At 42.1% G+C, this 17,244-nt stretch overlaps 1 protein-coding gene across 1 annotated transcript in view; it reads left to right on the top strand.

Moving 5' to 3' along the window:
* SECISBP2L (SECIS binding protein 2 like) overlaps positions 1-17,244 on the top strand; it is a 137,065-nt gene that overhangs the window by 17,144 nt on the left and 102,677 nt on the right. Inside the window, exons 2-4 of the mRNA XM_030189561.1 lie at positions 5,973-6,142; positions 9,124-9,445; positions 11,012-11,147. Coding sequence (XP_030045421.1) covers positions 5,973-6,142; positions 9,124-9,445; positions 11,012-11,147 — 628 coding nt within the window. The remainder of the gene's footprint in view (positions 1-5,972; positions 6,143-9,123; positions 9,446-11,011; positions 11,148-17,244) is intronic.

The raw sequence follows: 17,244 nt of genomic DNA, 5'->3' as shown, positions 1-17,244 counted from the left end.
ATATGCAATGTGTGTTGACATGCTTCAATATACCATATTCCAGGTATGTTTTATTCCGTTTTTCCTCCCCTTTTCACCCTCTCCCCATCCCCAACTTCCTCCCCCTCCCCTTCTGCCAACATATGAAATAATAGCTGTACAGAAATGTCAATATTCATTGTCTCCCAAACTGTAAAACATGACTTCTTAAGATGAACAAATCTTGTAAACATAACCACAACTTGACCCAAGAACTCCTCCATCTCCTATACTGCGCCCCTTATCCCCCTTACCCCAGCCCACCCCCATCCCGAAGCACTTCTCAAAATTCTGTATTTCAACTTCATTTATTCCATGGGAGCCTATTCAAAATGTGAATTGCTGTGCTGGGAATCCAGAAGAGCAGGTTTGTCACCGGGAAGGCAGCGGAGGTTCCTAGCAGTGTGTGTGGGGGGGGGGGGGGGGGGGGGGCATATAAAAATATTTTAAAATGTGCTGCATTGAACCTGAATGTCAGGGAAAGAAGTCCCACATTAAGACACACTAAACCCAGATTCTAATGCCCTTTAGTAAAAGGACTCCTTAGTTACCTTTTGTACTTAAAACCTGTATTTCTAGATGTTGAAGTATATCGCTGTATTTTTAAAACCCATAATCTAAATGGCATTCCCATTCATCAGTGTACAGTTGGTGACTGTAGTCTCAATATCTCAGGTCAAATGAAAGTACCTATTTAAAAAAACCCACCAAAATCTAACCCCCCTGTTTACTAAGCCGCACAGCAATGCCGACACAGCCCATTCAAAGTGAATGTGTTGTGTTGGCATTAGCGCACGGAAGCCATTAGTACAGTTTAGTAAACAGGGTGATAAGTGACTTGTGGTTAAGCCACACAAATTTCATTGAGCTAAATTTGTCGTGATTCTTTATCTTAAGCACCATAGATGTGTTCTTCTGATGCATCTAGATTCTGTACTTCTATGCACTTCATAACCTTTAACAGAAATGTATAAAATAAGACTTCATTTATAAATTCTATATGTATCTTCATTTTTGTGACTACAGAAATTCATTTAGAGCAGAATGTGAAGCTTAAGTCTATTTGAACAAAAATATCAAGTAAAACAAAGATCAAATGTGACTGTGATCCATAGAATTCACAAAAAGCACCTTAAAAAAAAAAAGTAACTACATAAAAGGGAGGACAAACTTAGGGCCTCTTTTATCAATCTACGCTAGTGGCTTCCAGTACGGTAATGCGATAAAGCCCATTCACTTAGGCTTGATAAGAGACCCTTTGAGATTCTCGTATAGTTTCAAAGATACTATGAATTCTTGGAAAAGAATGTATGAATTATAATTGTTGGCCTTGTATTTTGAGTTCATTAAGTACAAAAGAGCTATTAGTGCAGAACATTTGCATTCATGTTGACAATACTTCCAAATAGCAAAGAAACTATGAAAGTATTGTGAATTTCTTATTATATATTGCCCTGGTGCAGGCATACTTGAACTTGAGCCTATTTTGGGCTAATGTAGGGTATAAATGTCATGAATAAAAAAATAAATAAGGGGCAAAACATAGACTGTCAGTCATTCTGTGAGGTGGACTATGATAATTTGGGAGGTATAGCTTAATTTGACATTTTTGAAAAAATTGTTATAAAATATTTATTTGGATTTGTAGTTTTTAGGTATATTTTGCACTAACAGTACTCTCACACTTTATTGGGGTCTAATGACTAAGTTCTGAGAAAAGAATCTGGGAATTATTTTCTTGAAGTTTTAAGTCCCTAAACTTTCCTTCTTTATATTTTTGTTAATGTTTATTTAAAAAGAGCACAGTGTAATAAGCTGCGCTGACCTTACTTCTGTTCCAATAAGGGTTTTAGCATGGAAGGATCTACAGTAAAACCATGGAGCTAAAGAATGGCATGGCTGGCATGAAAATTAGAAGCCTATAGAACCGATGTTAAAAAAAAAAATAATAAAAACAAAACCTCACACATTAAATTTTGTCTTGGTTTTTTACTTCCACTTTAGTGCAGAATTGTTACTTCAGCGCGGAGCTGAAGTAAAGATCTTAAGTGGAAGAAACAGGGGCAGCTGAGGTGAAGTGCGAGCACTTGTGGCCTAAGTGGGCCTGGTAGCCACCCCACCCCACCCCTGAGCTTGTCTGGTTCAGGACACCCCTTGCTCAGGTTCTCAGTACAGAGATGCCCGCCATACTGTTGGGTCTTCCTAGACCACTGGTACTTGCATGGTCTGGGGAAGCTTGCAAAGATTTGGACCAGTTTCAAATAAGTCAGTGCTTCCCGACAAGAGAGGCAATAGCTTGTTTTGGCAAACTAACCTCGATGCCATGTTTCAAGGTGGTGGAAGGAAGAGAAGGGTGCTAATGGATGCCTCTCTAAGGAGGTGTCCAGGAGAATTCAGTATTATGGTGGCTCTCTGAGGACCTCCCTGTGCTGGGTGCCCTGTACCAGGTAGTCCTAAGTATCAGGGTGATTCTCTGGGGCCCACTGGGCCACCAGGCAGCTTTTGTGGCATGGATGTAGGAGTGGGAGTCAGGGAGTCTAGCCCATTTTTACTGCTTACCTTCCTGTCAGTTTGTGAATCAATCCTTACTCAATGACAGGAAGAGAGACATGCCAGATACGGCACACACATTTTTTTAACACCCTAATAATTTGCATGTCATTAGTTTACTACATCAGGAGTAAAGAATTTTTTTAGTGTGTGCATTAAAATGTACAGCTTATTAAATCAGTCCCTTAGATTGAAAGTTCTCTGGGGACAAGGAAGCACATTTACACTAGGTAACTCACCCTTGCCCTACTCTCTGGGCTCCCCCCCCCCCAAGCCCCCAAATACCTTTGTCTGCTGGCAGGGATCCTCAAGCACCACCAGATGAAGAGGTCCTCTACCAGCTACTGCTGCACTAGTTCCCCCTGCACATGCTCATGCATGTTGGCTGGGGGAGCAGCATGGTGGTGGCCAATAAAAAATGATACTGGTAGAAGACAGCTTTGCCTGGTGAGGCTTGGGGATCCCCTCCAGCCATAGCAGCAGATGCCTGGTGCTGGAACTTTAAGGGGCCTGAACACAAAGTGAAGGGGGTTCAGTCCTCCAAAGCCTCCTTTCAGCTATGTCACTGCTTTGATCTACCACTTGAAAGCAGTGGCGTACCAAGGGGGGGCAGTGGGGGGCGGTCTGCCCTGGGTGCAAGCCGCTTGGGGGGGGGGGGGTGCTGCGCGCCTGTTGGCTCCGAGTCCACTCGTTCCCTCCCTGCTGCTCCCTGTGCACGGAACAGGTTACTTCCTGTTCCAGGGCAGAGGGAGCAGCAGGGAACGAGCTGACTCGGAGCCGAGAGGCGCGCTGCACCCCCTCCAGCAGGTAAAAATGCACCCGGGGGGGGGGGGGGTCACGCTGCACCCGGGGGGTGTAATTTTGCCGGGGGGGGGGGGGGGGCTGCATCGGCGATCCGCCCCAGGTGTCAGCCAGCCTAGGAACGCCACTGCTTGAAAGGCAAGAGTTAAATTTTAAAAAACAAAAACCTATCAGTAGGGTGTACATCTGCAAGTGGGTTGTGAGAACAAGTGGTCAGTTGGATGAGACTTAAGGATTTTGGTATGAAGGTGGGGGGGAAATGTACTAGGGAAGGGCAGCGTAGGAAGGAGAACCATGGGCTGGTGAATTTCTCTAGATGTCAGCTAGTTTTAGGAAATAACTAGACCATTGGAAATATTGAGGCTAGAGAGGGCCAGCTATCTCTAGGTTAGAGCAACCAGGCAAACTCTGCTTACTAATCTAATTTTTAAGTGTTTAATAAAACTCTCTATTAATAGACCCTTCAAATAAGGGTGTTGGTACTGTAACTCATTGAACCTGAATTTCATGGTCCAAAGAGTTGGAAAAAAAGGAAATTCTTTATAGTGTTGCATGGGTTCTTTTTCAGCAGTATTTTCCTGCTCCTTAGAGTTTCCACCTCAGTTGAAGGTGGATTTGGCAACATGAGTCTTTGACAGCTACTAAGAATTTTTTTTTTTTTGCCTCTGTTTTATATCCCTTGTCAGCTTACCTGGCCCAGAAATAGTATTTGACCAGTAGCCTTTTACCTGGACTCCTTCCAAAATTTTGCAGCTTTAAGTGTGGTTACTGCATGTTTACTGTATAACCATTTGCTCCCTTAAGGGCAGTGAATGCTTTCTCTCTAGCATCCCTGGCTGGCCCAGTGAGCTGATACTGGAATCAAACCTATGTCCTCTGTATGATAGTATGTAGTACAATCTCTGAACCACCAAGCCCATCCTCTTTTTCAGTAATTTATTGGAGTTTGTTGATATATCTTACATAACCGCAGAATCATTATATGTAGATGTTATCTTACGAGGCCCTCCCTTGTTACTTCATCATACATCTCAGGATAAAAAAATGACTGGCAAAGGTCCAATGGGTAAACACCTGCAAAAGTGAACAAAAATAGCAGCAGAGTATTTATCGTAGTCTGATAAAGCATATCCTAGTCTCTAATGAGTTTAAGCTTTCCTGGAAACTAACAATTACAAACCTTGAGAAACTGGATGTAGAGGCTCTATTTTTAGGCTTGTGCATGTGTTTGATCATTTTGTCACCTTAGCCCCAGGATGAGGAGGAGCGTCTGTAAGGGAATCTGTTTCTGATCCATGGCTCTATTTATTATTAGTGGTTGAATCTGCAACAAAATTTTGATCTTTATCTCCATGCTGTGTGTTTTATAGTTTCCTCAGTCAATCAATACATGGGCCGTCCCATATTTGTTATTTCAAACAAGCCGAAAGTAACTTTTGACCAGGTGGATTACTGAAGAATACATGAACTGAGTGTCAGAATGTAACTCTACTGAGAATGTTATTTCCTTCTTAGCTACATAATAAAAAGACATTCCGGGGTCCTTTAGAGGTAGCAATCGATTTGAGTCATTGATACTTCGCAAGATGTGTCTCTTAGCTAGAAAATGTATCTTACTGTACTGGACTGTTAAAGATCCTCCGGCATATTGGCACTGGAGGAATCAGCTGCACTTGTTGGTGTCTTGGGAGGCACGAGATTCTAGGCTTTCACAGAGGAAGAGAACCACATTTCTGGCGACCTGGGGCCCTTATCTGCAAATCTTAAATCCTAGAGGTCGCAGTTTACTTCTCAATGAAGGGTGAGCTTCATACACGGTTGATTTTTGGGTTCTCAAGGTTCCTGCGGGGGAAAGGGTTAGTAAGGGGGGAGAGGCGGGGGGGGGGGGGGGGGGTAGAGGGGGTGGGGAGTTGTGGTTGGGGGAGGGGGAAGGGTAATTAGGCTCTTACTGTTAAGACGGTTACCACTATCCGGATCTTGGTTGAGAAGTACCCAGCGAGTCAAGGCAGAGGGCCACTATTAGGTAACACTCTCTGAGGAGCCCGTTGGGGCCAGAGGGGGAAGTTTGTATTCATACTGGAAGGTGGATTACACGTTATGGTTACTCTGTATGTATGGGAGAGGGGTATTTTGGAGTGCCTCTTCTGAAGAAGTTATAGTTTGAAGTTCCTTGAATTGGGGGGAAAGGGGAGGGACGGTTAAAAAAATTTTTTGAAGATGGGTGTAACCTAATGGCATGTTGCCGAACAAGTTTAAGTTCAATTTTTGTGTAACCTAATGGGATGTTATTGACTTTGATCTGTCTTCAATAAAAACGTTAAACCATAAAAAGATATTTCTTCTATTCTTTGCCTGATTCATACTCCACACTGCTTATATACACCTTGAAATGGGGTTTGGAAGGCAAGTAATAAACCAAATACATTTTTGTCTGTAATCACCCATTTGACTCTTTCACAGATGTGCCGGTAATACATTAGTGGATAAACAGCACCACTATTGAAAATATTTAAACTACTGTGAATCTAGTTGTTGAGGAATGCATTGTCTCTTAGAAAGATATTTTTATTTTAAAGTTCTCATATTTTCTGTTTTTTTTGCAGAATGTTCAACTGTCAGCTGAAGTAGAACCTTTTATTCCTCAAAAGAAGGGACATGAAACATTCATGATCCCTATGGCTCTCTCTAATGACAGTGGTGGAGTGGAGCCCCCTCCTATTCCCAGCTATCTGATTACCTGCTACCCCTTTGTACAGGAAAACCAGTCCAACAGGTAATTTACATTTCCCTTTGGTGTGTGTGCTGCTTTGCATTCCCAGTGATGTGATGGGCTGTCAGTTTTCAGCTTGAGAAAAGTTAGTTGCATTAATTTTATTTATTTAGATTTGCTCACACCTTTTTCAGTAGTAGCTCAAGGTGAGTTACATTCAGGTACACTGGGTATTTCCCTGTCCCTGGAGAGCTCACAATCTAATATTAATTTTCATTGTGTGCATGTTAGGTAACCTGTTGGCAGAACCATAGGATCTACCTCGCAATAAAGTAGTCAGAAAGTCCTCATTTGGGGGCCACAGTTTTGTTATAAATACGTACAAAAAATGCGGGAGAGTGGTATCATCAGACCACACAAGCTGAGCTAAAGTCAGCAGCTGCAGTCCCCACCTCCTGTTGAACCTGCACAGGCAGAGTTATAGCATTGTATTGGCTTGTATGGGCTCAGTGGGAGGTGGGGTTTGCAGCAGCATCCTTCCCGGTTGAGGACAACAGGATGCACAATTCAACCTTTGGGGCCAGTGCAGAAAGCTACCACGGGCTACAGCATGCCGTTAACGAGCAGTTTACCTTCTTGCTGATGGCCGCTGCCTGTTAAAAAGGTTTCTGCGCTGATGTTTACTCCTGCAGTAGATATCAGTGCACAGCATATTAAAATGCATGCTAAATAGCTGATCAGATAGCACACAGCCCTGCATGTTGTGGGGTGTCTATCATGGGGACTCTATGCCAGAAACCTTCCGCCGGGGTCTGAGGCTGGTGTACAGCTGCCACAGTCTGCATCAGTCCCATTTCTCTCTCCTCTGCCCCACCAAAATTCAAAAAATAAACGACCCTCCATTACCCTTCCGTCCAACTTGACTCAACACGGTTCCTTCCCATCTCCCCTCCCCGATTATTTAAAAAAAAAAAAAAAAACCCACACATTTCCCCACTCGCACAGGGCTCCTCCCTCCCAACTTAAAAATATTGCCCTGGTGGTCTAGTAGGTCCCCACCCCAACACATCACTCCCTGGTGTTTACTGGCACCTGTCCACCCCCTCCCTGACTCTTTACAAGACCCCGTACCTGAAGAGACAAGAGTGATGCCCACTCACTCCTGCCTCCAGTGCAGTCATTAAAAAAATGGTGGTGCTCTGCCCCTTATGATGCATCCTGGGATGCACTAGGTAGAGCCAGTCTACCATGTGCTCTGGAGGCAGGAGCGAGTGGGGCGTTACAGTGGTAATAGTAAGCAGTGGTACTAAATCATACTTAAGTGCAAATGCATAGGTAAGTTCTGTATCTTGCAAAGCTGCATGCATAAGAGGAGCCAATTAAAGATCTGAGTTCTAAACCTCAAATTTTTGTCTTTTTAGGTAGTTTTTATGGTCAGAGGGATAAACACAATGCCCCTTCATTCATTCCTCAGAACCTCAGGTACAAGTTAGCAGTTAGCTCACACTTAATTAGAAAAGGTACAGAGAAGGGCGACAAAAATGATAAAGAGGATGAGACAACTTCCCTATGAGGAAAAACTAAAGCAGCAAGGGTTTTTCAGCTTGGAGAAGGAGATATAATAGAGATCTATAAAATACTGAGTGAAGTAGAAAGAGTAGATGTGAATTGCTTGTTTTACTCTTTCCAAAAATACTAGAGGCATGCAATGAAACTACTAATTAGTGAATTTGAAACAAACTGGAGAAAATATTTCTACACTCAGCGTGTAATTAAAGTCTGGAATTTGTTGCAAGAGAATGTGGTAAAGTCAGTTAGATTAGCAGGGTTTAAAAAAGGTTTGGATATTTTCCTAACAGAAAAGTCCATAAGCCATTATTAAGATGGACTTGGGAAATCCACTGCTTATTGTAGGTTAAGCAGCATAAACACTGTTTTACTGTTCTGGAATCTTGCCAGATACATGTGACGTAGATTGTCTACTGTTGGAAACAGGATACTAGGCTTGATGGACTTTTGGTCTGTTCCAGTAAGGCAACACTTACGTTCTTATGTGTGATTCAGAGGAAGCATAAATCCGATGAGGAAATTTTTTTTTTAGTACATCTGTATCCCCTTGTAAAATATATGTGTACTTCCTATTTTACAAAATCACTGACACTGCATCCCCCTTGAAATCTGCATGTCCTGTATATACACTTGTAAGTAGCAGCTTTCCTAACATCTCTATGTATACATGTGTGCACATTTACTATGTAAAGTAGCTGTTACATTTGTAAATGCCACCTAACTCTTCTAAAATGACCTTAATTTCACAGTTTATACTTGTTGTTTTTGCAAAGCTAATGGCATCCCTTAAAATTATTGTTTTATATGGAAAGGAAGCTATAGAACAAAGGATCACATTTAATATATCAATGCAATGCTCAGTCTTTTTACATCTTCCATGAGTAACAATAAAACATAGCCCATTAAAAAATTAATGAAAAGGACGGTGTACACATGGACCAGCCTTGTTATGGTTGGGGGTGGGGTGGGGGGGTAAACTGCAGTAAGAAGGCCTAGGATCAGTACTGTGTTATCAGGTGTAATAAAGTGAAAAAAGAGTCGGAGGTTAACAGGGGTCTACAACAGTGCTTCCCAGACCGTCCCCATGTTTGCAGCCAAATGAAAATGTGTGACCCCCACCCTGAGGTACAGAATGATACACCCATGGAGAGCCCACCTAAGATGTGACACCATTTGGGGTTTGGACCCCCAGTTTGGGAAGTTCTGGACTAGACTGCTGGTACAGTATATTTGCCATCATGTTGTTTTTTTTCTGTGATGATCAAGAAATTGGTATGGATTTTTCACTTTTATTTTAAAGTGCATTAAGTCTGGATCAAGGCATTTCATTTTAGTGATAAAATGGTATTCTTCTAGGTTTGTTTGATTTTTAACAGATTAGTGACTTAGTTCATGCAATAATAGTGGTGAATTATATTAGCAATTCATTCCCTCTCTCTCTCTCTCTCTCTCTCTCTCTTTCTCTCTGTTTGCAGACAATTCCCATTGTATAATAATGACATTAGATGGCAGCAGCCTAACCCAAACCCATCTGGACCTTATATTGCTTACCCTATTGTATCTGCTCAGCCACCTGTTTCCACTGAGTACACTTATTACCAGTTAATGCCTGCGCCATGTGCTCAGGTAATGGGTTTCTATCATCCTTTCCCTGCCTCTTACTCCACGCCTTTTCAAACAGCAAATGCAGTGAACACAATTACAGAGTGCGATGATCGTCCCAGCCAGCCTGGACAGGTCTTCCCATTGTCCAGTCAGAGAAGCAGAAGCAGCAACAGGGGAGCGCTAGTACATAAAGTAAGCAAATCCTGATTCAGATCAGAGCATATCATGACTGGCAAGTTTTTAATGACAGCCTGCCCTTTTGTCTTTGCAGAACATACAGCATGCTTGTTTCATAGCACAGTGTGCTTCTGTTGCAGCTTAGGTAAATGTTTGTTTCACACTGCATTAGAAGAATAGATCCCTTGTTCCCTTTGTCTGTTTTTGAAGATCCTTTTGTTTATACTTTTTTGTTTCTTTTGTTCACTGTGTCCTTGCAGCATGTCACACAATTTGCTTGTTTTGTACAGTACTTTTATGTCTATGACAGTTAAAACAGTTACTGTTTGTAAATTTTCAAAATCAACTTGTTGTAATTGTATGTTGCAAATACTCTACAATCTGTAATAAGAGATTTGATTATATCCAAAGGAAAAATTAAAGTTTTACTGCAGTTTGTTTTGCTGATTAAAACAGTGCAGATTTTGTTTGCAATGTATGTTATGTGACAATCTACATTTAATTTTTCTACATATTAGTGCATATTACTAACCTGTAAAAGATGTTCTCCATGTACAGCAGGATAGAAGCCCACACAAATGGGTGATTTCACCCAATAGAGTCTACAAGCAGGAAAGCTCTCCCTTAGCTTTACTGTTGTAAGAGCTTTGACCATGACTGTGCACGTGTGACAGTTCTGTGTTGCACCTTCCCAGGGGGAGGGGTAGAGAAAGAAATTGGAGCATGTCCAATAATTTTGCACTGAGTTCCTTTCTCGTTATTGAAATGGAATGGTGTTAGTCATTTCCCATATAAAATCAGTAAAGGAGAGGTCTTCCTGGAGAGACTTTTTCTCCTTTCCTGTGTGAAAAGTCCAAGGGGAAATCAGTAGAACCTTCTTCAGAGAACTCTGCTGGTTCATAGTCCAAACCTTAGCACTTCTCAGATTTAGTGTCAGGGAAAAATGGTCCAAAGGAGAAATGTGATTCTGTGCCTGTGCTTCTTAGCTGTTGATGTCATCTGACACCTTGGAGAAGGAAGCATCCTGTGTGATAGCATTTTCTATGGCATTGGAGTAGCCAACATTATTAACTCCAGTGCTCGCTCTTTCTTCATTGCATGGGTCTGTGAGTCTGAGCTGTCTGATGCAGGAATTCTCACACTGGTCTTGTAAGATTTGAGAACTGGAGACCAACTTGAGAGAACTCCTGCACCATGAGGCTCGCTTATTCAGAGCCAATCAACGCAGGGAGGAGGAAGTTCTTGCTCTGGATTTGGTGGCAGAGAGGAAAAAGTTATTGCTTTGTGAAGAGCAGGATGAGGATCAATAGGGGAGAAGGGTGAGGCTGGCTTGCTGGAGCAGGGGGTAGGGACTGATGTGGGAAAGATGAGACTAACTGGCTTGGTATGCACTGAGAGGGTAAAGATAGGAGTGGCTTGCTAGTGTAAGGATGGGGTGGAGGGGCAGGCTGCTATTTATATTACTTTTGTTTTAGCCTTGGAAAAAAGATACAAAACCATAAACAATAACTGTATTTTTAAGTATTTTTTTGTCTTTGTTACCTTTCTCATGACTTAACTAGTACAATTGTTTAAAAACAGCCACAACAGTTACAGCCACAGGTAAAAATGAAGCGACCTACAATGAAAAGCGTGGCTGTTCAGAAAGAGACCAATGCATCAGGGCCTGACAGCAGATCAAAAATTGTCCTTTTGGTGGATGCAGCTCAGCAAACAGGTAACATGTGCTGTATAATTTTTATTACAATTAATATTTTAAAATTAGTTTAGTTAAAGAATTTGCTTTATCACCTTTTTCCCATAGGCACCAAAGTGATTTACATAAAAATACTAAAAATAAACGTATAAAGAAAAAATACAAAAAAATTATATTACATACCAGAAATTTGCTGCTTAATAAAAAAATGTGGAGTTTGCACCTTAAGCTCTGCGAGTTGTGACTTCAGGACTTGTATGTCCATCCCTTGGAGTAGAGGAGTAGTCGTCTGATTCCGGGGTCCCTCAGCCCTTGTACGGCAGAAGATTTTGGGCTTTGTTGCACCTGCAGCCAACTTTGTCAAATTGGGCAGGGGTGCCCCTTAAAGGAAACATGGAGCATGCCATCTTAGATGTAACCATGAGTCCTGAATGCTGTGAGACTCCTCCCCAACCTGGAAGTGGAAGTGCTACATTGCTGCAGGAGAAATCGTTGACTGCTGGAGGTGCTGCCGCTGATTGGCCCAAAGATGTAGCAGTAGTGTTCCTAGCAGTAGCAGAGGGCAAATCTGGTACCAGTGTCATTCTAGAGTCAGGTGTTGAGGTGGAACAACCAACAGGTGTTAACCCTGGCCTTGGCCCTCTGCTTCTCTCCAGAGGTTCCAACAGCACTTGAAAAAAAACAGAGAAGGTCACTCTTGAAGTGTGAAGTTGGAAAATTTTCAGCATGGGAGAGACTGTCTCCAGATGTAGGTACCTTGACATGTAGAGTATTTGGTTCAGAAGGATGAGAAAACCTTAGCACTTGAGAGAGAGATATATCAGTCCTGAAAGAAATGCAAGGAACTTTAGTGAAAGTCTGTTCTATTACTTACCAGAAGCTAGAGACTGGAAAATTATGAGCAACGTTTGAACTTGCGGTTCATTACTTTTCCCAAATCTCCTGTTTTTTCACCATCTGATCTGCTTAAGAAGTATATAATTAAGGGTGCTGCAGGTGCCTAAGGAATCTAAATCACCTATTATGTGGATTGGTGAGAGAATTACCCAGCTGGAAGCAAGAAAGGGTCCATTGGACAGTTTTCACCTTTCTGGTTTCTTAGAAGGGTCCTATCCAGTGGAGTCTAGAACCACTTTTGATTACTTCATTTGCCTTAGAACCAGATTGCAACTGGCTATAAAGATAATTTCTAATATAAACATGTGGAATTTCTGGGACATAAATTGCAAATATTTCTTGACCTCTTGAGAGCCGCTCAAAAGAGAGGCTTTTTTAGCTCTTAAATCTGAATTGTTGACTTTGTGAGGGACATCTTTTTCCTTCATTTTCCATGCAAATGTTTTGTTAAATTAGATTCTAAGGTTTTTCTTGACCCAGAACAATTTAACAATTTTCTAGATGAAAGGAAGCCTATCAGGTGACTTTTCGAAAGAGAAGGGCGCCCATCTTCCGGCACAAATCGGGAGATGGCCGTCCTTCTCGCAAGGTCGCCCAAATCGGCATAATTGAAAGCCGATTTTGGGTGCCCTCAACTGCTTTCTGTCGCGGGGACGACCAAAGTTCACGGGGGCTTGGCATTATAGTGAAGGCAGGACTGGGGCGTGCTTAGGAGATGGGCGTCCTCGGCTGATAATGGAAAAAAGAAGGGCGTCCCTGACAAACACTTGGGTGACTTTACTTGGTCCATTTTTTTTCACGACCAAGCATCAAAAAGGTGCCCGAACTGACCAGATGACCACCAGAGGGAATCGGGGATCACTTCCCCTTACTCCTCCAGTGGTCACTAACCCCCTCCCACCCTCAAAAAAAAATCTTTAAAATTATTTTTTTGCCAGCCTCAAATGCCATACTCGGGTTCATCGCAGCAGTATGCAGGTACCTGGAGCAGTTGTAGTGGGTGCAGTGTACTTCAGGCAGGCGGACCCAGGGCCACCCCCCCCAACCTGTTACACTTGTGGTGGTAAATGTGAGCCCTCCAAAACCCACCAGGAACCCACTGTACCCACATGTAGGTGCCCCCCTTCATCCCTAAGGGCTATGGTAGTGGTGTACAGTTGTGGGGAGTGGGTTTGGGGGGGATTTGGGGGTCTCAGCACCCAAGTTAAGGGAGCTATGCACCTGGGACCTTTTTCTGAAGTCCACTGCAGTGCCCCCTTGGGTGCCCGGTTGGTGTCCTGGCATGTCAAGGGGACCAGTGCAGTATGAATGCTGGCTCCTCCCACGTCCAAATGGCTTCGATTTGGTCATTTTTGAGATGGGCGTCCTTGGTTTCCATTATCGCCGAAAACCGGGGACGACCATCTCAAAAACAACCTAAGGACGACCATCTCTAAGGTCGACCAAAATTTCATGATTTGGGCATCCCCGATCGTATTATCGAAACGAAAGATGGACGCCCATCTTGTTTTGATAATATGGGTTGCCCCACCCTTTTATGGGTCCGTCCTGCGAGGACGCCCTCATGAAAACTTGGGCACCCCGTTCGATTATGCCCCTCCACGGTTCCTAGTTTGGCTTCCTCTAACTTGGCTTAGAAGTTCTTGTATGTAATTATAGTTGGCATTTTTGTTATAAGAAATTTCCTGTTTTCCTTATGTACTAGTTTGTTTCCTCCTAACTAGTAGTTTCTGTTTCTCCTCCCTCTCTCTTACCTTTATTTTTCTTTTCTTGACTGTTGTGAACTATTATACCTTATTAGTTTATTTTCCTTTAACATTTTTTAATTTTATGTAAATTCTTATAATGGGAAACATTTTTCTTATTGTCAAGTATTATCTTGATTTGTATTTGTAAACTTTATAAATAAATAAAGCTGTGTATCCCTTGAGAGAAGAGGAAGGTGGGGGAGGATAAGATTGGCACTGTCAAAAACTTCACATATAGGAATAATGGACAAGAAACAAGCGTAAGGAATAGTGTGTTATCACAAATAGACTAATGAATGCATGGCACAACCGGAAGATTGGAGGGTGGCCAATGTAACGCCAATTTTTAAAAAAAGGTTCTATGGGAGATCCGGGAAATTATAGACCGGTGAGTCTTACATTGGTGCCGGGCAAAATGGTAGAGACTATTATAACGAACAAAATTACACAACATATTCAAAAGCATGGATTAATGAGACAAAGCCAACATGGATTTAGTGAAGGGAAATCTATTACATTTCTTTGAAGGGGTGAACAAATATATGGATAAAGGTGAGCCGGTTGATATTGTGTATCTGGATTTTCAGAAGGCATTTGACAAAGTACCTCACGAAAGACTCAGAGGAAATTGGAGAGTCATGGGATAGGAGGTAGTGTTCTATTGTGGATTAAAAACTGGTTAAAAGATAACAGAGTAGGGTTAAATGGTCAGTATTCTTAATGGAGAATGGTAGTTAGTGGGGTTCCCCAGGGATCTGCGCTGGGACCGCTGCTTTTTAACATATTTATAAATGACCTAGAGATGGTAGTAACTAGTGAGGTAATTAAATTTGCCGACGACACAAACTTATTCAAAGTCGTTAAATCGCGAGAGGATTGTGAAAAATTACAAGAGGACCTTACGAGACTGGGAGGCTGGGCATCTAAATGGCAGATGATGTTTAATGTGAGCAAGTGCAAAGTGATGCATGTGGGAAAGAGGAACCCGAATTATAGCTACGTCATGCAAGGTTCCACGTTAGGAGTCACGGACCAAGAAAGGGATCTAGGTGGTGTTGTCGATGATAAGTTGAAACCTTCTGCTCAGTGTACTGCGGCGGCTAAAAAAGCAAATAGAATGTTGGGTATTATTAGAAAAGGAATGGAAAACAAAAATGAGGACGTTATAATGCCTTTGTATCACTCCATGGTGCTACTTCACCTCAAATACTGTGTTCAATTCTGGTCGCCGCATCTCAAAAAAGATATAGTGGAATTTGAAAAGGTGCAGAGAAGGGCGACAAAAATGATAAAGGGGATGGGACAACTTCCCTATGAGGAAAGGCTAAAGTGGCTAGGGCTCTTCAGCTTGGAGAAATGACGGCTGAGGTGAGATATGATAGAGGTCTATAAAATAATGAGTGGAGTGGGATGGGTAGACGTGAAGCGTCTGTTTACACTTTCCAAAAATACTAGGACTAGGGGGCATGCGATGAAGCTACAAAGTAGTAAGTTTAAAACGAATCGGAGAAACGTTTTCTTCACTCAACATGTAATTCAACTCTGGAATTTGTTGCCAGAAAATGTGATAAGGTGGTTAGCTTAGCAGAGTTTTAAAAAAGGTTTGCACGGCTTCCTAAAGGAAAAGTCCATAGGCCATTATTAAATTGGACTTGCGGAAAATCCATTATTTCTGGGATAAGCAACATAAAATGTTTTGTACTTTTTTGGGGATCTTGCCAGGTATTCGTGACCTGGATTGGCCACTGTTGGAAACAGGATGCTGGGCTTGATGGACCTTTGGGCTGTCCTAGTATGGCAATACTTATGTACTTATGTAATGGAGGTGGTCAATGATAAATCTTAAAAACAGTGAAGAAGGCATAAAATAAGGATATATATGGAGGAGTGGCCTAGTGGTTAGGGTGGTGGACTTTGGTCCTGGGGAACTACTACTACTATTTAGCATTTCTATAGCGCTACAAGGCGTACGCAGCGCTGCACAAACATAGAAGAAAGACAGTCCCTGCTCAAAGAGCTTACAATCTAATAGAGAAAAAATAAATAAATAAATAAAGTAAGGAAATCAAATCAATTAATGTGAACGGGAAGGAAGAGAGGAGGGTAGGTGGAGGCGAGTGGTTACAAGTGGTTACGAGTCAAAAGCAATGTTAAAGAGGTGGGCTTTCAGTCTAGATTTAAAGGTGGCCAAGGATGGGGCAAGACGTAGGGGCTCAGGAAGTTTATTCCAGGCGTAGGGTGCAGCGAGACAGAAGGTGCGAAGTCTGGAGTTGGCAGTAGTGGAGAAGGGAACAGATAAGAAGGATTTATCCATGGAGCGGAGTGCATGGGAAGGGGTGTAGGAAAGGACGAGTGTGGAACTGAGTTCGATTCCCGGCACAGGCAGCTCCTTGTGACTCTGGGCAAGTCACTTAACCCTCCATTGCCACCCGCATTGAACCTGCCATGAGTGGGAAAGCGCGGGGTACAAATATAACATAAATAAATAAATAAAATATATGGTAAAATATATTTTATTTATAAAATATAAATAAAATAAATAAATAAAAATTGGCAAAGAAATCAGTGCCGACTAAGCATATTCTATAAGCAGAGCCTAGATTTAGGCACGGTATATAGAATACGCTTAGTTGCTATTCCAGCACCTAAAAATATGTGCTTCCATTTACACCAACGAAAATGTGGCGTAAATCCCAAAATGTGGATTGAGGCACACTAGGCCATATTCTATAACTACGTGTGTAAATTTTGGAACATCCACGAAATGCCCATTTCCCCTCACATAACCATGCCCCTTTTTGCCTGCGCACTTTAGAGGTTAGGTGCACTGCATTACAGAATACACTTGTGCATGTAAATTCTAATTAATGCCCATTATTGCTTGTTAAGAGCTGTTATCCTCACTGATTAGCTTGTTAAGCCAATTTAGTTACATGTGTTGTTATAGAATACGCTTCTATTTTGGCGCATGGACCACAATAACAAGCTACAGTTCAGTTCAACCTGCAGATACCTTAGAAAATATATTTATATATTTTTTGAATATCATGTACTCGCAAAAGCCCACTTCAAATAGGGGGAAATACTGTTTTATTTATTTATTTTTACTCTTTCAGAGCTTAAATTATCCAGTTTCAAATGACAGTCACAGTGATTTTGACATCTCACTCCACCACATGGGGCGACTACAGAAAATATCCTAGAATGTAATCATTCCGTGCAAACCTTGACTGTAGACATTTCCAGTAGGTTTCTTTGGCTCGATCTTTAACATCTTCTAGAAACACACCACCACGGGTCTCTTTGCGAGGTACACTGGTTTACCCTCTCCTAAAATGCTGGATTCCAACGCCAAGATCTAAAACTTCATATGAGCACAATGGGCAACTAATGTAAGACGTGCAGCATCAGACTGACTCTCTCCCTTGGAATGTTTCCCAAAATCAGTAATAACTGACTGACTCAGTGGCTAG

The sequence above is a fragment of the Microcaecilia unicolor genome, chromosome 1 (assembly GCF_901765095.1).
Source record: "Microcaecilia unicolor chromosome 1, aMicUni1.1, whole genome shotgun sequence".
Taxonomy (NCBI): domain Eukaryota; kingdom Metazoa; phylum Chordata; class Amphibia; order Gymnophiona; family Siphonopidae; genus Microcaecilia; species Microcaecilia unicolor.
The sequence above is the reverse complement of the archived record's forward strand: the minus strand, read 5'-3'. Positions and strand labels throughout refer to the sequence as shown.